Source organism: Daphnia pulicaria, chromosome 11 (assembly GCF_021234035.1).
Source record: "Daphnia pulicaria isolate SC F1-1A chromosome 11, SC_F0-13Bv2, whole genome shotgun sequence".
In the NCBI taxonomy this organism is placed as follows: domain Eukaryota; kingdom Metazoa; phylum Arthropoda; class Branchiopoda; order Diplostraca; family Daphniidae; genus Daphnia; species Daphnia pulicaria.
Genome location: NC_060923.1, coordinates 971,744 through 992,493, shown reverse-complemented (window position 1 = coordinate 992,493; position 20,750 = coordinate 971,744). Strand labels below are relative to the sequence as shown.

At 40.8% G+C, this 20,750-nt stretch overlaps 1 protein-coding gene across 1 annotated transcript; it reads left to right on the top strand.

Annotated features, from left to right (window-relative positions):
* Positions 1–10,505: 10,505 nt before the first annotated feature.
* Positions 10,506–20,542, top strand: LOC124315070. The gene is made up of 15 exons (XM_046780421.1): positions 10,506–10,803; positions 12,582–12,657; positions 13,154–13,286; positions 13,456–13,592; positions 14,874–14,995; positions 15,104–15,248; positions 15,329–15,441; positions 15,805–16,030; positions 17,902–18,453; positions 18,529–18,838; positions 18,928–19,067; positions 19,133–19,214; positions 19,280–19,424; positions 19,493–19,682; positions 19,755–20,542. The coding sequence occupies exons 2-15, from the start codon at positions 12,588–12,590 to the stop codon at positions 19,922–19,924; spliced, it is 2,535 nt and encodes an 844-aa protein (XP_046636377.1). The 5' UTR covers positions 10,506–10,803; positions 12,582–12,587; the 3' UTR covers positions 19,925–20,542.
* The last annotated feature ends 208 nt before the right edge of the window (positions 20,543–20,750 follow it).

Genomic DNA, 20,750 nt, shown 5'->3' with positions numbered 1-20,750 from the left:
ACAACTCAAACTCCTCCGTTGAGTGTTTTCCGAAGGGGAAAAAAGAAAAATTCGCCGTTTTATTTTTCCCCTTCGAAAAATCCCTCGGCATCTGAAAAGAAAAGTCCAACAAAAGAACATCAACAGAGTGTTATATATTGTTGTATATTACACGAAATCCGGTTCTTCTTCTTTCCTTTGTTATACTGGGGCTCAACCCAACATGTCGTACATGATATGCCAGGCGCAAACAAAGATGACTCAGTCATCCGGTCAACCACCACCACCAGCACCCACCTGCGAAGAAGAAGAAAACCTGAAAATTCACCACACCGTGACACGACCGAGATGGATAATTTCAAGCTTTTTTTGTACTAGAGAATATAACATGCCAACGTGATTCGGTTCGTAGGGTGTGTGACATTGACCTTTAAAAGCACCGGTACTCTCGCCATCAGGCAGCCAGCCATATAGACACAAGAGTGACGCAAAACTTAGACGTCAGGAATTATTAGGCAGCATAAGCATATCTAGTTGTTGTATATTGTTGTTGTTGATTCTATTATGTAAAAACGTCATCGTGACAGCAGGGCCTGCGTCAAATGGAGAGTATATATATACAAAGAGATAGACTTTCTTCTCTTATTTGATTATATTTGGATGGGTTTATTATTATTCTATTCACATCATTCCGCGTGTTATTTGGCCCATAAAGGAGCTACTACCTGCTATATACCCTATGCCACTCTGTTGGCTTATCATTTCTTCAGCCCAGTCGACTTGTAGTCGGAAAAGTGAATGAACTTTGACGACAACCCCCGGCCCGGCCCATTGCTATATAGTGGCTCGGGGTTTATCCACCGGAAATAGCCGAAGAGAGAAAAGAGAGTTAGATATACCTACTACTATATTAAACCTGTGTGATGGCCAACACACACACAAAAGTCCGACGACGACGACGTGTGATTGTTATTTACAATTTAAAAAAAAAGTCGTGCAGTAAACTATGGCGATGGTGACTTTTATACGACTCATTTCCGTACGTACGTGTTGCAGAGTAGAAAATATATATGTATCGACTTACACACACATTTTTGGTTATTATAGAAAAAAGAAAGTCATACACCTGTCGGTATTCTATTATTTTCTGTTATACAATGGTATAATTTTTATTAGGTTCGATCGTTTCGCGATGGAAATCAACTTTTAACGAAATAAAATACGGAAAAAATTGATTATTACACCAGAGGAAATGACTAGATTTCTTCAATTTAATAGCAAAAGGTGATATAGCCACTTTGACTTTGATATAATAATAGACTTGTTACTGTATTTTTCTATTTTACTGTCACCCACAATTTTTCGATCGGTTCAATTAACATTTCCAAAAGGTGCGTATCTATATAGCCTGTATATACTACCGGTGAGCGGTAATAATGCTGACATAAAAGAAAAAGGTCACCTCTGCTGCTGCTGGTGACAAATTTTTTTAGCGGTTTTTGCTCCTTTTTTTGCGGTTTTGATCAATTAGGTCATTTAAAATGAAATAAAAAATAAAGAAATAAAACTGCGAAATGAATTTTTTTTTCAGCCCGGCTAATATATACACATCCTTTTGAATAAATGGCGGAAATAAAAAGTTGCGGCCGCCTTTTTATTCTGAATTAATTAATTTTTTTATTTTTTGAAAAAAGGCCCGCGCGCAGCACTCAAAAAATAATAATTTGTCCGATCGTTAAGAAAATTTGTATTTCGCGCTCTGATGGGATCCAATCTGCTGGGAAAAAATTCGCCCGAATGTGTATAGGTCACTTGGCTATACGTACCGAGAGACTGATGGGTTGATTTTTCTTCACGTACATAACAACAGTAATAATTCACACCCTATTCATTCTAATAATGGCAGCCCCTTTTCTTTCTCTGGCCACTTCACGTGTACATCAACCGATGAGTTATTGTTGCCCACTCTGAGATATATACCGTCAACGACAGTTCGAAAGCGTGAGAGATATACTACTATGCACATCGGACAGTCTGAATATGGGCCACTATTTTTTAAACCGCATGGTGTATATGTGTGTGTAAGGCATTAAACGGCAGCACGATGATTATGTCGTGTGTGGACGTCCAAGTTTTTTCCCGTTAGCGGGGAGCGATAAGAGTGCCCCCCCTCAACGGGTGGTTATATCCTCTCTCGAGTTCTTAATGTTTGTCCAATTTTACAAATTTTTGTGATTTGAAAAACAAAAAAATCCCGGGGGAAAAAAGAAAATACACGCGGACAGCAACCGCATTGCGAATTATATTGAACCGATTTCAGTTGAAACAATTGCTGATGCGTGGCGCGTTATTTGATTGATCTATCGAGTTTGTATCGAACTTCGCCTTCGTATTACGTCAGTGGGTCACCGTTACGTCGTTTTTATTTTCCAGGTTCTTGTGCTCGGTCGAAAGATCACGGCGAATTGTTATTGTCGATGGCATTGCCGCGATTGGCGATCACCAGGTCACGAGGTTGTTGCTGGATTTGATTCGGGATATCGTGCATATAGATAAACCTAAAGTCGATGAAGGATGTAAAGCGTGTCGATTTGGATGATATGAGCCGTTGCTCCGACGACGTTATCGGTTTTATAGGTACACAGTGCGGGAGTCTGTAGGGCAAGAGAAATTTTCTTTCAATGTATAAATGAGAATCAACAAATGAAATAACAGCGTGACTTACATTCACTCGAGCTATAGAATGACGATAAAGTATACGGGACTTTGTTGGGGCTGCTGCTCTCCTCCAGCACAAGGCCAATGTAATAATCTCTGTTGCAACGGGATCAGGAAGAAGAAGAATCGTACGGAGTGATGTAGCGCAAATGGATAAATAAACAAGTCGACAAAATAATGTATACGACCCGTGTTTTCTTTTTATTCCGGCGGATAATTACGGAGCGGAATTTTTTAAGATATACGCGGTGATTAGTGCTTTACCTGGGATGTATACATACATATAGTGACTCGTGCAAAAGTCTTAGAAAAAGGGCCATTACTTGACATTTTGATTTCGGACTCGAAAACATTTCGTGATAAGAGATGCCAAAGAAATAATAGTCGTTAGATCTAGCGGTTGTTTACATGTCCAGCGTGTCGTATTCGCCTGGACTTTTACACCCCATTGACTTTCTATATGTGAGGCAACTGATTAAGGCAACAGACGGGAACTTGGGAAAAAATAAATAAATAAAAAACGGGTTATTTGATTTTCGATGTATTTAAGCTGGAATAGCTATTTCTATTTAAACGCTTAGAGCATATTATTGTATAATGTTTTGCTGTTCAGGCTGGAGCACAGTTTCAGTTGGAAAGGTTAGAATTAATTTCCTTTTTCCCTTGTGATTATAACGCACAAACGTTGATGCCAATAATAATTTGACGATGGCGGCCGTTTTCATCGGGAAAGTCCAAACGTAATTGCATTTCCCGCCTATATGGCTGGTTGTGTGGGTAAAATACATGCCGACGATTCAGCGCGGATAATAATCCGAACGCAGTTCAACACAGTCCCGCCGCTATAGACGTACTAAAGCTATTATTTAGACTGGTCGTCATTCAATACAGTTACACGAAAATCAAAGATAGATGTACACATAGAGGCTAATACATAGACTCTTGCGCAACGAGAAGGAAGAAAAGAAAACACGGTCATCGTGATTTTTGGAATTTCAAAAAAAAGAAAAAATGTTCTAACCCAATGATCATCAGAGTTCCACATTTCTCAGTCGTGTACAAAAATCAAAATCAAATTTGAACGAAATTACCAAAAAAAATCATTTCAACAAAAATAAACATTTAAAAACATTTAATTTTAAACAAATAAATTTTAAAAAAATTTCATAAAATTAACCCCGAGTGAAATTAAAATGATGTCGATTCAATGTCAAAAATGTTTGAACGAAATCACATTTTTTTAGTACCACAAATCATTTTTCATTTTCAACATGAAATTTGTATAAAAGAACAAAAAAATGGAAAAAACTAATTTTAAAAAACCCCGGGTGAAATTGAAATGTTGTCGATTCAATGTCAAGTTTGAAATCGAGTCGTCATTATTCCACGCCGGAAAATAACAACAAAAAATCAAGAGCATCACGAAGAATGTGGCGTTGCGTGTCTATGAGAGTCTTCTATTTTAAAAGGATGTACTTTCGTGAACCCAAATCGTATAATCACCGACAAGGTGCCCATGTTGTCGGTGCATGAGTCTACCTCGCAACACGTGCACTCAGTCAAGCTTCTTCTTATTATTTAAAAAAATAAAAATAAAAGGTGGTGATGCGGTTTGTATTAACCGAAAAAAGAATGAAACTAGTTCTTTCCCGGTGAGTCTATATATCATATTATAGATAGTATAGCATATCCCGGCTGCCCCTGTCGTATTATATATAAAATGTACAGTAAGTATACAGACATCTTATTCATTTTCCAGAGAATATAATCAAGTCTGTCTAACTATATCTAACAACCCGTCTGTTAGTTGAATCAATGAGCGTGACGTCTCTGTGGCAATCATCATTATAGGGCAATATCCCGCCGCCATCTTATATAGCACCGCGCGATGAAATCATTTCAAATTCCATGAATGATGACGTCCCCCCCCCCTCTTCGAATGGAAAACACCAAAAAAGGTGTAGACTATAAGGCAAACTATACCGTCAAACGGCATAATATAACCATAGCGATAGATATAGGATAGGCACACCTTTTCACGGAGTGAACTAGATCGAACGACACGCTTCGTGCTTTATGGCCTTTTTCTGATGAGCTATATTATTATAGACGTGACAGGAGAGAAGGTTCCAGGCCGGCAGGTGCTGGTGTATCGTGATCAACTATCCATATCCTTTCTCATTTTATTCCACCACTAAATAGAAAATTCAAATTGAAATGTATAAGAAGGCCGAATAAAGAATAATTTGGTCGGTGAGTTGACCTTTGACTGAATTAACGGCGGTTTGGCGGCGGCTATAGTCGTGAAATAATTTGACATTCCAGCGGGAATTTGACACGATGATATAGAATACGTATTATATAGTATACGTGTGTGTATAGAGTCTTTCTTCTTTCCGGGAAGCGGATGTGATCCATTTGATCTGAACCCCTTTGCGCAATTCCCCCCCCCCCTTCCATTTTTAAATGGATGATTGCGCTGCTGGCTAATGTTGAAGCAATCATCTATATTATATACCTGTTGTATACAACAGGTCTAATGACATGGCGGCTCGGGTCATTTATCCTTTCAACGTCTCGCTCGTTTATTTCCCTCCCCTCCTTCTCTCCTGCCGACCGTCTTTTGTTTCATTCGAAACACTCACCCAACCAACCAACCAAAAAATGGCGGAGAAATTCGAGACGCTGGCGACTGTCCATTTCCTTTTTGGTTTCATCCGCGACGTCGCGCGTCTCCAATAACGGAAGGAACAGACACAAAATCAACGACCATCAAGTGCGGCATCACAGCAGCTCATTAAGTATAGAACCGAGATATCTAAACGATAACAGCAGCAGGTAAAATAGATATTTAAAAAGAAAGAGTCGGCCATTGATCCACAGCTGTTGTTTTTGATCGGACCTTTTTTTCTTTCTTCGCGCGCCATTGATTCAATTAGGCGTGACACATCCGAGAAGAAGAAGAAGCTTCGGTTATATAAGGTAATTGAACTTGCCCAGCTTTTTTGTCTGGGCATCTGTGCGGGCCGGCATTATAGCGCAATCCATGCTGCAGCTGTGTGGGTGTCGCTTCATCTCACGCCGGCCCACACTCTATGATGACAAGTGATGCGCTTGCTGCCCGTTAATCCAGCAGCTTCGTCATGATGAACATAGTCAATCTCTTAATATAATGCCCGAACGGATGTCATTATTCTTATTTTATATTTGGCGGCGGTGGCGGCCGTGCGGTCAAACTGGTAGCGCGGAGGCGTTTTTCCAGGACCAACTGGACTTGCTATGGTCCATCCAGCAGCAACGGAAAGAATTATCGGGAAATATAGCAGCAGCGCACAGCCCATCATCAGCTCCATCGTGATCATCGTCCATTCATCATATGGATATAGACTCACACAGTTTGATATTTTCCAACGGGTTTTCCATTCTTTTGTGCACTTGACCGTGACAACCAAGTCGACCGAAATCCAGCAGAGGCGGCTGGCGTGGATTAGGCTGCAAGAACGGCCCGGAACGGCCTTAAAGAGAGAAGCGCTCCAATCAGAAAAGAACACAGTTATTTATTCTTTAGACGTCATGTTTTCCAGCACGACTTTGATGATTGTTTTCTGATGAATTCGTCGTAATCACCACAAAAGTATATTTCGCCAACTATATACCCACACATTCGCTTGCAAATCATTTAGCTCTCCTTTTTATATTGGTCGAATCAAAAAATCTTAACGGAATTTTTTGTGAAGGAAACGTTAGAGAAACTAGCATTTTGTAAATTCTATTTCCCATTTTTGTTTGGGTGCTGAGCTTTGCCCAGTCACGCAGAGTAGGCAGCAGCACGGGGGTGGATGTACTGGGTATGTATACATAAGAATGTCGCAATCGCCGCGACTTATAATAGAAATAATATAGGCGAATTCAATGGAAAACAAACGCGCCAAAATTATTAGAGTAAAATCAAACGGGGCGGAACCTATAACGGATATATATAGAGTCTCTATTTATCACGAAAGATGATGATGTGGACCCCCTGATCGACTGCGCACAGTCACTGAGTTCCAAATGGATTCCACGAAAGCCACATCTAAAGATATTATACATGACGTCATTCATTGCCCAACTTCTATAGTTCTTCTTTTATATACGGACACAAATATAATAAATTTAATCATTTCGACATGATGAGCCGTTATATAGACGTTTTTAGCTGCTGTTGCGATTTCCCTGGAATTCCATCATCCAGATTCGACACGCTCCGCCGGTGTGTGTGTTCACAAAAAAACAAAACGGAATGAAATGATGATGAGGTTGAATATTATAATATAATTTTTATACGGCGCAAATTCACGTGATTTCGAAAGTTAAAAAGATCTTATTTTTTCAAATTTGCTTGTTTTTTCCCACGCATTCTCCGAGACTCTTTGATAAGAAAAAAGGAAAAAAAAACGGGGAATCTGGAAGCGAATAAGTGGCAGTGTCCAATATTAATTCCCGTCGTTCTCTGCTGTTCAAATTTCGTCCCGCGTGACAGCGCCCAACTTGAAAACCGCGCGCCGAATATGATGTGGAATCTTCTTCTTCTTTCAGGTGTGGTCATCTCACCCAAAAGTAGAGAATGGCGGAAGTATAAAAATGAAAAAAATAAAATAAAAAAAAGACGGAGGTCTTTCATCTCTCTCTCCGTGCCAGAACACCCGTTATTATTAGATATGGAAGAGAGTTATTTAACAGCGTAGATTTATCGAATAAAAAATGTTGGGAGAATATAAGAGAAAAGAGCTATTATATAGTGCTCTATTTGGGCGTCGTGGATCCTTAGGCATGCACATGATCTATCATATTTGCATCAACATTTTGAGAAGGGGGTGGGAATATTTAATAAAAAATCTCATCGGGGTGGCTGATCTCGTCTCCACCAGTGCAAAGATGCGCCAACCAAAAAACCAGAGGAGGAAGTGGCTGCTGGTACGCATGTCCAGCGATGTAAAACAAACCATAACATATTTCAATGATATATAATCTATCATATCCCCTGCCTCCTTATATTATTAGCTCATTCCGCTGTGGATGTGCGCAAGGAATTTCCCCACATAATGTCGGTTGCGTCGATATATATTTTGTCCCAGACTTTTTGGGTTTTAAATTTCATTTCCATTTTCAAAACGGGAATTTGCTTCGAGAGTTCAATCACTTTTTCTTTTATATCCACAAAACATTTGAATTTACTTTCATTTCCTACGGCGTTTTTATTCCGACTCTAATCCTGCATTTACTTCCTCTCATAAATAATACCCGCGTGAATTTGAATCAAAGAAAATATAGTGTAATAATAAAAAAAAGTGAACGCAATTGGCCCCGGGATAATCTGTTTGACCACCAACTGTATAATATCATATAAAGATGGACCAGATGACGTCATGTCTAAACGGACAGGCTTGATTTACGCTGTACATAACATCGCTACAACGCACGCGTGTACACGTAGAAAAATGGGCATCGTCTTATAATATATAAATCAGAAAGGGAATGGACCTCGAAAACGATTGGCCAGCAGCATGCTGGAGCAGTCAAATTGCTTTTCCTCTCTCTCAGCCAGTGTCAAAGTCAAGGACCTTGCGGAACTCTCACGTTCGTGAGTCTGGCCGCGTATATTTCATCCACTCGCCGCCCAGAGTGTTGACGTTCAAGAGATTGCAGCCGCCAGACTGGGGACCGTTAGATCATCGCTTTGAGAAAACAGCAGCAATTCAAAATGAACAAAGAAAAGCTGGAAAAAAAAGGCTATGAGGATTCTTTCTAGACTTTGCTCCAGCTGTTGTGACGTAAAGTTGAAGGGACACAATCCAGCCACAGGATTTTAGACATTTACTTTGACCTACATCATCAAACAGAGTGCATCACTGGTGTAGTATATGCCTAATAATATTTGAACAGGAAGTTTGTCGCTGGGCGAAAGATTGTATAATAAAACAAGGACGACAAAATTGGTGTCGAGTCATTAAAGCTATAGACGGGCGCTATATAGGGAGAAGGCCGGCTGTTGGTTGATTGTAAAAAAAGTCTGTAGAAAAATAAAGATGCCCGGCTCTCTTTTATTTGAAATTCCGTTACATGTCCCATTAGTCGAGAGTCTCTCGTATATAACATTGTCGGGGTGGTGTGTTGGGCAGCATATCACTGGCGTGCTAATGAATCGCAGTTATATTTTCAACACTTTTGGTTTGACAAAGCCCACGCGTTTTTCGTCCGTTTTCTGGTCGCCGCTGTTATTATATTGACGATAAATCAAAAGCCGATGGACCCGCTTCTTTTCTTTCCATTCTTATATACCTCCATGGTACCGTGACAAAACGGAGAGTTGGAGGTGGCAAAACAAAATGTTGTTTAATAGGACGTGCGGTTAAAAATCAAACCAAACGGAATTCGACATCATCCAACGGGATTATTGGCCAAATAAACGAAGATTTGCAGGATTTCTCCAACTGTTATATATAATTCCAATTTTCGACTGCTCAAAAATTCGGTGTGCAATGTCGAAACAAAAATGTGTGTTGAGCTGTTCCAATCTCCAGAGCATTACAGGCATTTTTCTATTTATTTATTTTTTAAACGGGGAAAAAAAGATTTTTCTTTGATGGTCATTTCTTTCCGTTTGTTTTAGGTTTTTTTTTGTTATAGTATTTTCCCCCGGACACATTTGGGCTATTGTCCACATGGCGGGTATGACGATATTTGAAGATGAAAATTTATGATTCAAAACGGTTCTTCATTATATTTCCCCGCGGCCAGAAATGAGAAATGCCGCGGTTCTTAAAGGAGAGAAAGAGAGTTAGCTATAGCAGCTAGCTAGCTATAGCTTCGCTTTGTATATTGTCACCAAAAGAATAAGCGACCAGCATAGAAGAAAAAAGGCCAGTGATCTCTCCCTACTTTTCATCCATCTTCACGGCGAATTGATTGTCCTCCGCGCCTGATGATGTTCTGGTCTTGAAACATTGGCGAAATGATGCGCTGCTATATAGATTATATACCACCCCGTCATCATCCGATGACTCGGTCGAATGATTCAAATCAAATCAAAAACAAAATGAAATTGATTTATACAATTTCAACCGACAATGTCTCTAGGACGTTCAAAAGTTGCCGCCTTGGCGTCATTCTTTGATCGCCTTACACACAAGCGGATGCTGTTTATGTATTAATACGCACACATAGTGTATATTATCTATATAAGCCGTTATTGTGTCGGAATAAAAGAAGAACATCACAACTGAGCCGATTTTGGAATAATAAGAGATTGAATGCAACACGAATTTCTGTCCTGTTATTGTGCTGAAGAGATTGAAAAGGGAATTTCAGATTGATATAGAAAGAACAGATGTCTAAACACCATTTCGTGTGGACAGTATAGTCCAGTACCCCCGCCAAAAAACCCCGACTGACGTGTTATACCAACACGCGGGGGCCAGAAAAATAAAAAAAGAGCGGGCGATTCAAATAATGGTTTGAAAGAGCCATGAAGCGTGATCCCTAAATATTAATACATTCTCTCCCTCATCACTGATGTATATGCTGCACCCCTGATGGCCACAGCGAAAGACACCATCAAGAGCGCTGTTATAACAAACCAAACCGGCAGCAGCTGGAACAACGAGAGAGCTTCTTTCTCTATATACTTTATTTTTCTTATTTTTTCTTTTTACCTGGTTTCGCTTGGAGGCGTGATCCGCTGGCCGGGCTGCCTACAGCATAGTGCCGGCCACGCACCTGCTATAAAAGAGCCGGGCCACCGTTCCGAGTTCCATCAGTCGTAGCACTTCCGTCGCGCAGAGTAGTAGGTCCAGTTATTTTCTCTGCGCTGTTGTTTCTATTCAATTCTTTTCTGATTTTTGATCGGATTCAAAAAAATTAAAGAAGAAATATACACAAGAAGCACAACGAAACAGACAGAATTTCTGTACATCCAAGTTTGAATTATTTATTCTATATATATAGCGAGTGTGAATCGGTGCATCTACTACTATTACTTCAATCAAATTTCGGATTGCGAGGATCAACGGCTGAAACATTTGAATTTCCAATTTCCGTCACCTCTCAATCGTCACTTTCCATCAGGTAAGTCGCAGCGCGCCAAATTTGAATTTTTTAAAATTCGCGTTCAAAAAGAAAGAAAGAATAGCAGAAAAAACCGTTTGGGGATTTCAACGAATAGGTGAAACGTTATTATTACATATCCGCTATAGAGTTGGTTTTATTAATCCATCCGCCTGATGCCCAGCAGCACGCAGGAAAAACATAAAAAAAAGAGGGAGAAATGGTTTTATTTTATTTTTTCGGCGCCATCGGCCACTCAATTATCCAATACGGAGAAGAGAGAGAGTTATACTCATATGAGTTTGGAGAATAGGGGAAGGCCGGGGGAAAAATAAGAAGAAGAAGAAGAAGAGGGGAGGATGACGAGCTAGCGTGAAATGTTGCCACTGGTCATGTTGTATTCGGATCAACGGCCTTTCGTTCTCGCTCGATCGAATTCGAGCCTTTAGCAACTCTGTAAAGCGCGACAGATGCGTGGAAAAGAAAGAAAAACATTCATTGTGTAATATAGATCTTTGAATAATATACAAATGGCCAAGATTATACAAATCAAAAACCCGCGGTTTAGTCCGTCTATAATCTCTTTTGACGCGTTTGAGTAGACACAATCAAATGGTTTCCCAAAAATTCGTGAATCCTTTGCAAATTTGCTTCGTGGCTATTTTTTGTACAAACCACCGGGAACAAATCCTATAGAATTATAAGCGAATGGGGAAGAGAAAAAAAAGATTGTCGGACGACATTTTCCCCCCTCCCCTGAAGGGACCCAAGAAAAAGTCAGTTAACGAGTGGCGCCATTATTTTTCAATTTGAATGAATGCGCTATAAACGTACATGTACGAAATCCCAGAAGACCCTATATACACACAGCATAAGAATGAGAGATCTCCAGTGCTTGATTGTCGCCCATTCAGAGCTTGCTTTCCATTCAACAGAGTAAACATTGTATATATAATGTACAGTAGCGACTTTTGATTTTGACATGGAGAACTGTATACGCGCAAGCATTCTTCCTGTATTGAATAGCTGACGGCCGCGTTAACGGGTAGCCACCTGACGCCCACGATATATTCAGCAATCTTCATTGAAAGAAGAAAAGAATAGACAAATCATTCCTTTTCATCTAAATTGTCGCATAGTCTACAGAAAATTGTACCTTTTTTTCTCATGGTATAACACGATACGTCATTAAAAAAAATAATAAAAGAAAATTAAAATTCCCAAATTCTTTCGATGGAAAGAAATAAAAGTTAACCCCAGTAAAGAATTTTAATTTTTCTCTTCCGCGGGTGAATCGATCCCCTTTTGTTATTACCCAGCTGTTTGTTACGGTGGTTCTCACTCGATTCCCACGGAGAAAAGAGGAGGCCCCCACAACAACAACAGCGTCTGTATAAGAAATATTCATCTAACGGTTGATTATATTCTTTCGTTTATAATCTATAATATATACCCACCGACGTTACGCAAGGAAAGACTGACGACAGCCACCAGTGGACTGTCGCCATTGTCGGATGCGCCTCGGTTAATTCCACCGTCCTCTCCGTCATCGGCCGCGTGTCAGGCCGATATAATTAAATCCATCCCTATATATCAGAATAATAATTAAAAAAAAAGAACTTTCGTTGGGGACGAACAAACAGGAAAACATAATCAATTTTCACCTGTGTATTTTTTGGGTAGATCCCACGGGATTGGTTGTCGTAATCAGTGATTGATAATGAAGGAACTTTTTGATTTTTATATAAAATGATTCAAAAACTCACCGAGACTTTTTGGCTTTTGGTTTCATTCGATAGCGGACCATGGGTGCGACCGGGTTACCGCTCATCTATTCGGCCGTCTTGCTGGCCCTCTGCGTCTCCTACATTCAAGGTACGTACACATTCGTGATTCCTGTTGTATAATTTTATTTCGTTCGATATTGAGTCAAGCAACAGAAACAATTTTGGCAAGAAAAATGTCAACGGGAATAAGTTTTGGCATTTTGGTTCGAATCAAAATGTCCAATCGAAAATAATTTTGATGAGATCCTAACTGGATCTCATAGCCCATCACGACCAACACAACGGTGAACAGAAGGAAACAAAAAAAAAATATTTTCGACCAACCGCATTGCAGTGGGGGAAAAAAAAGAGACGAATGAGTTCCTCATTCGATAAGAGAAACGGAAAATTTGACCGCAATAAATGGTCAAACTACCGTCAACTATTTTTATTCGTTTGGCGGAAATTGGCAAACTATAATGACTAATGGCGATTTCACACGTTGATTGCAACAAAGAATATAGAAATTGTTATTTTTTTGCTCTAACGACCCGCCATTGTTTGATTTTTACTTTTTCTTTCTATTTTAACAATTTTAATTAAAGGCCGAGTCGGGTTTGAGAAGCTGTCGGAAATGGACTACCGGGGCAACACTTACTACACCATCCGCAATTTATCCCTTTACGAATGCCAAGGATGGTGCCGGGAGGAACCCGATTGCGCCTCGGCGTCCTTCAGGTTTGGTTTGGTTTTATTTTTATTTCTCCTCTGTGCTTGTGACAAAGGAGAACAAAGGCCCACAATCAACTTGATGAGTCGACATTTGCTGTACTCGCGCGTCTATTGTTTGTCGTACTATAATGTCAGTTGATTGAAAATGGTGCGGTTCTTTTTCCCCCCTGTCCAGTTTCGTGGTCAACCCGTTGGCGCCCGTCCAGGAGACCGTCTGTTTGCTCCAGAACGAGACGACCGGATCCAACCCGACCGTCAATCCGCAAAAGGCCGTGTCGACTTATTACATGATCAAGCTCAACATCAGATCGGGTACGCACACATGTCTTTAATGATCTCAAAGTAACCATCACACAATTTCAAGTTTCCATTCAATATAACAGCAGCCGGACTGCTGTCTATATTGACCACAATGTGCTCTATAAATAATAACGGTCCAGCGTCACACTTGATGGCCGTCTGATTATATCGTCGACGTGAGTGAATTAAAAAAACAACAGGCCAATTGCGAATCTCTTGTCTGTGAACTGTGTATACAGGCCGCCTGCGTGACTCAAAAATGTATCAAAGAACAAATTCGGGAGTTCTTATAGATCTTCATCTAAACGCGGAAATTAGACAAGATCAGAAATAGCGCGCGTGCGCTGCTGAGCGACTTTTTAAAAGTTAAAAATTTTTGTTTTTCTTTCGGGCTTCAATGAGCGTGAACGGAATCCGTAAGAGCAGCAGCAGCAGCAGTGGCGGCGGGCATCATGGGGAAAGAGAGTCAGTTTTGTTATTTTATTTTCTCACACGAAGGCCAGCGCGAGTCATTCACCTCCTGTGGCCTCTTATATCTTCACGAGAGTCCTCACTGGTGGACAGCGGTGTACCGGAACGATATGCGGTCCTCAGTGATACGCCAAAGTCCGTATTATATACTTTATGCGCTGTCTACTCTCTCACACGCACACACACATATAAGAGAGACACTCTTGTTGTTGTAAAAAAGCTGTTCTTAATATTTGTCAAAGCGGAAGTCAAATGTTTGCTTAGTCAGTGTAACATTTCGCGTCTATATACACGATTCGATTCTTTTTTTCTTTTAGAATCATCTTCCTGTATGAGTGTAAGACTTGTGTACGAGTAATAAGACATGCGTGAATAATATAAAAAGGATCAAGTTTGAATACAAACCAGCAGATTCAGTTTGGCGATTCAAAAAAGCCGCGCGACTGATGGCTGTACATGTAGAAAACATTGGCAAAGATGATGGAAGAAAACGACGACACACGCTAAAAACGACTTCCGCCACAGATGGGAACTCCGGGGGAGGAACAAGAGCTAGGAACCGAGTGCGGAACTAATGACACCTTGAAGAAAAAACAAAAGTCTAATACATAGCCCCCAGAATATTCCGAGTCACGCAGAAATGTTTTACGAACTTTTTGTTTGATCGTTTATTAACACGCAGAAAGAAGCAGCCAGCATTGCGTAACCATAATAACTCGTTTTGTGTGTTTGTATATAATCAACGGAAATACGAGAGTATATTTGACGTTTTCTTCTATAACCAGAATCTTTTTTTCCTTTTTTGTTGGTTGAAATAATTAGAAAATGTTTGCAACCGACCGTGGACTTTTGAGAGAGTGCCAAACAAAATGCTTCGTGGTTTGGACAACGCGCTCATCTTTACGGCCACCAAAGAGTCTTGCCTGGCCGCCTGCCTCAACGAGGTATATATAACACAGCAACAGCATTATTAACATTATTATGATGAAAAAGTGATTTCATTTTATCTAATTTGATGAATCATATCTGATTGTCAATTGGATAACGAGCAGAAGCGATTCGTTTGCCGCTCGGCCGAGTACAATTACATCACCACCAAGTGCCACCTGAGCGAACACGATCGGCGATCGGTGGAGGACTCGATCGAATTGGTCGACGCCCAGGGAGTCGATTACTTTGAGAATCTCTGCTTGAAAGGTGAGAGAGATAAATATATTATAAGATAACTCGATATCATATTAACCGATTATTATTCAAAATTCTCTTATATATTCCAGCCGCCGACGGATGTCGAGGAGTCCGCCAGTACGCCGTGCCGTCCATCGGCGTCGCTGACGATCGCGTCGCTCATCACGCCGGCGTCTATTTCTACGTCGACAAGGAATTATTGGTAAAACCAAAATAAAATAAGCCTCCTCGATTTTGGTTGGTTTGTTTATTTCTTTGGATAAATGTGACGTAACGATGGCGGTCGATACTCTTTGATTTTTGAGGGGCGGTTCGGTGAACCGCGTCCTGTCGTGTAAAATCAATTGTTCACTCGAAACTTGAGTCAACAAAAGAATAAAGAACTAACCGCGCCGTGTTGCGTATAGTATAGGATTTCATCATCTAATTAATTGCCTAATAATTCCAGTCATTTCCGAAAGAATGTTGAGTGTTTTATATGTCTCGGCGTGTGGTGATTTGTTTTGACTTATAATTTCTCTTTTGCTTGTGACATTGACAAATTGGGATGATGATGGCACATCAGGCGAGCAATGAAGCGGCGTGTCAACGTGCCTGCCAAGTGGAGAACGAATTCCTCTGTCGCTCCTACCTGTTCAAGGAGAGCTCGGCCGGCCTGGAGTACAACTGCCAGCTGTACCATTTGGATCATTTCTCACTGCCGGATGGACCCAGCACTTTTCTCACCACCGACCGGCCGCTGCTCGACGACGGAGAACCTGTTGGCAAATTCGTCGAAAACGTTTGCATCAGTAAGTTTGAAATTATCCAATTAAAAATCAAATCAAAAGCGGAAGAGAACTTTCAAGAGATGCTGAGATGTTTCTCACCATCTTCTATACGGTTGGCCGGCTGTGCTGAAGTGAATCTCAGCTTGTGGGATGGCGGAAGATTTCATTCGATCAAGGAAAAAAGAAATAACAACCAACGGCCTTTTTTAAAAACATTTTTTAAAACCATGCGCATATAGTTAATATACTACACCGGGGCAAGTCAAGTAGAAAAGAAAAAAAAGTACACAGCAGCGGGAGTTGGTTGACCCGCACGTTAGTCATCCGTGATCAAACGGCCGGTGAAAATAGAGTCGCCCTGGGAAAAAACAGCGTAGGAATTATATATCCAGCCGAAAACCGTCGATATGGAACAACGAAGCTCCCAGTAAACTGCACTTGTTAAAGAAAAACAAGGAAGAAAAATCTGGTTTTCAATTTAAAAAAAACAAATTTTAGTTTTGTTTCAAGCGAGCAGAGGTCTGACGGGGTTGATGCGCTTTTAGCACCAGCCATAATATAGTAGCAGACGGCAAAATATTTTTTGAAACAGGCGAATCCCGTTAAAACTTTTTTATAATAGCTGAGCATTTGATGCGAGATGATGCGGTCCGTTGCTCCTTTATATCCCGACTGAATTGTATACGCGAGCATCATCAGACGATTGTTTCGTTACAGTATTCCGGGGAATCCAAACATTGAACATTTCCGAGTATAGTATACCCCCAGTAGCAGCAAACAAAAAAGCCTAAAGTCAACAGGTTTGATAACTCCATCGGCAGAGTTCATCGATTCGTTTTTCAAATAACCCAAAAAGAAAATGAAAGCAACATAGAATTTGCACTTTTATTTTCTTTCACCATTTCACCATTTTCCTGTGAAAAAGAAACACAAAAGTGAAAGGAAAAACTATTCAAAAGCCATTCCAAGTTCACTGCAAATGAAGCAGGACAGCACGTCGTCGTCTATCTTCACTTTATTTTTTTCAGATTCCCAGGGCCCTGGTCAAAGTCCTAGACGGAAATACGCACAGTCTGAGAGAAGAGGGGGGGTGAGATAGATAGAATGGTTTTTGACAAGACAATAGTGTTGTTATATACCATGCTTTACCTGACAACCTGAGTTATGTCTTCTTTTCCCCTCGTCTACCCAAATAAAAAGCCGCAATGATTTCGACGGTGGGAAGTGGTCAACCACCCGCAAAGGACATGGTCAAAGACGAAGTTCTCTAATCACTGTCCCCGACAAGGTTATTTTTCTCTCTCTCTCCCCATTAGTCCATATGTTAATCTCATTATAAGTTGTTTTACATTGTTGATCAATGTTTTCAAACTAACCACCACGCACTGTCCCAAAATCACGGCCACAAATTCTATCGTGGAATTTAAAAGAAAAAGAAAATGATGTCCTTCTATACTTTTTAAATTTTTAGACGCAAAAGTTTGTCAGTCCAAACAGGTTTTGAGTTTTCTCAAAGCGGTATACCCGGTATGGACGATATAAATATAAATTGGGCAATAATTGCAGGGGGGGGTTGAACCGCCCATAAATGTCCAGTTCCAGCACATCCCGGGAGCCATAGCTCAACTATAAGCAGACAAAAACTGTGGGAAATGTGTACGAGAGAGAGAAAGAGAACGTTGTACATTGCTTCAGGTCATTTTTTCAGCTATCCAGTCCTGGACAAAGAGGACGTTTTAGGGGGGAAGCAATCAGAATAAGAAAGAACTCGACTTCACGATTTGCTTGTGAATGATTAGTTATATGCATGATGAAGATATATAAAAAGGTTTGTGATTGATGTTATGAATATAACTAACGGTTGATTGTCGCTTTTCCTGCTGCGCTTACAGGTCCTGAAGGACTTGGTGAGCTCACCGGTGGACAGGAACCCGTCAGCGGCGGATTAACCGGTGGAACTGGTGGCAGTGGGATCGGGGGAAGCGGCGGAAGTGGATCAGGAGGAATTGGCGGAATTGGCGGAAGTGGAAGTCAAGGAAGCGGAAGTGGATCTGGAAATGTTGGCGACGGATCAGGAATCGGAGGAAGTGGGTCTGGATCTGGAATTGGTGGAAGCGGATCTGGATCTGGAATTGGCGGAAGCGGATCCGGCTCTGGCGGAAGTGGATCTGGAAGTGGCGGAAGTGGAAGTCCCGGAACTGGTGGTGGATCAATTGGAAGCGGCGTCAGCACGCCTCGGCCAGCCCGCCCTACTCGCCCAGGTCTTAACGTTGGAACCGAATTGGGAACTGGATCAACTGGATCAACTGGATCAACTGGCAGTGGGAGCGGCGGCAGTAACACTGGGCTCATTGGCGATGGATCAGGCGGAATCAGCGGAGGCGATCAAACCGGTCCTACTGAAAGTGACATCAACTGCGACCGTACTGGAACCTGTTACGATGGTAAAATCAATTTAAAAAATAATTAAAATAATAATGAACATCAATATTCAAATCTCAATCTTATTATCTTTATAGTCGGAGTTCATTGTCGTGATACCAAGATCGAAGTTCTCGTTAAAACCAACCGGCCCTTTAGCGGTCGCGTTTACGCTCTCGGTCGCAGTGAAACTTGCAACATCGACGTCCAGAATAGCGACAGCTTCCGGTTGGACTTGACCATGAACGGCGGCGACTGTAACACCCAATCCATGTCGGGCATGTTCACCAACACCATCGTCCTCCAGCACCACAGCGTCGTCATGACTAAAGGCGACAAGATTTACAAGATTAAATGCACCTACGACATGTCGCCGCGCAACGTTTCCTTCGGCATGATGCCCATCAGGTATATAACATAACATTATATAATACCCCTTCATCTCCATTCTTATATCTACTAATTTCTTTTTAAAATTAATTTCTGGGAAAAAACAGAGATCCGGACATGATCAGCATCACTTCCGCACCGGCTGCACCACCTCCACGCATCCGCATTTTGGATCCCACCGGTGGCGATGTCGAAACTGTTCGTATCGGAGATCGACTCATTTTCCGCATTGAAATTCCCGGCAACAGTAATATGAAATCATTATTTGAATATTGCAACATTAGAATTAACTAAATTATTATTATTTTTCAGCTCCCTACGGCATTTTCGCTCGCAGCTGTCTTGCCATGGCCAAAGACTCCAGAAGTACCTTTCAGATCATCGACGACGACGGGTAAGAATTAAATTTTTTTAATAAAATCTAATTTAATAATTATATTCTTTTATACTTCATATTAGTTGCCCAACTGATCCATCCATCTTCCCTCGCTTCGTTCCGGACGGAACTGCTCTGCAGAGCACCTACGAAGCTTTCCGCTTCACCGAGAGCTACGGTGTCATCTTCCAGTGCAACGTGCGATATTGTCTAGGACCTTGCGAACCGGTACGATCGTATATATTACGCCCTATATTTCAATTAAATTAAACGTCATAATCATTGATGGATTGTAGGCTAATTGCCAATGGGGAAGAGACACGATAGAATCCTGGGGACGTAAGCGCCGTAGTGCCGAGAAAGTTGAAAAGACCGAAGAGGACATGACCATGTCGCACGAAATTCTCGTTCTTGACTTTGGAGATGAAGATACGAAATTCAGCCACCGACAGACTGCCACCTTGCCGGCCAATTTCCCCAACAACAGTAAGATTAGGCGGGAAATTTGAATCGGTCACGATATAGGAATGATAATTGATTTTTAAAAAATGTGTATAGGTACTTACACAGTGCATGAAGAGACGGTGACCGTATTCAACAGCACTTGCCCAACAAAGACGTCCGTCCTGGCGTTGGCCGTCACCTGCGCACTTCTCTTATTACTGTACATCTGCACCGTGTTCTACTTCCTCATGCGCCGCTGGTTGGGACCCGACAAGAGCGTCTAAGATTATATACAAACCCACATCTATAATCAAGGTGTGGAATCCTAATATCTAAAAAACACGGGACATATTTTCCGATCGTGAAGCCCTCCTCCTAAACATAATCGTTATATCCATTCGTCGTCACGTCAATTTCGCTAGATATTCATTGAATTTCCATTTATCATTTTTTTTTTGTTAATTATTATTTGCTTGATTTGTTAAAGCAGCGCTTTAACATGACTTCTGGTTGAATCTTTTTTTGTTTTTCTTCCTTGGTGGACCTACAGGGAACTGGTCCATTTTAGTAATTTATTATCCTATATAATCTTTTTAGGTGTTTCAAAACTAGCCCAGGGCAATTTTGTTGAGTGGTGCTTATTACGGCAGATCTTATCCTGGTTTTTCTCTAGCACACTTGTTATAATGTAAATATGATTTAAGTGGGGGGGATGACTTATATATAAATGAAGTCTTCAAAATTCTAATATTCTTGGGAAACCGGTTGTAGTTGGAAACGAAACAAAAAAATAACCGTTTTTATTATCGAATGTTTCTTCGTTTATGTTTTTCCCTGCCCCATAATAAAACTTTGTCTGCAGTATGAATAAACTGATTCACACTAGTAATGTTTGGGAAATCAACTTCTGGTCAACTATATATTTAGCACGAGCTTGAACTAAATTATCGACAAAAGATTATCTATGAAGCCGTGTTATCTTCAATACTCCCAAATATAATTGCATGATATCAATTGTTTATTTTTCAATCTGCGGTTGTGTAAAAAACAGTGGAAGAATTAGTCTTTGTTTTAATCACAGTCATGGAAAAAATCGGGAGAAAGAAGCGT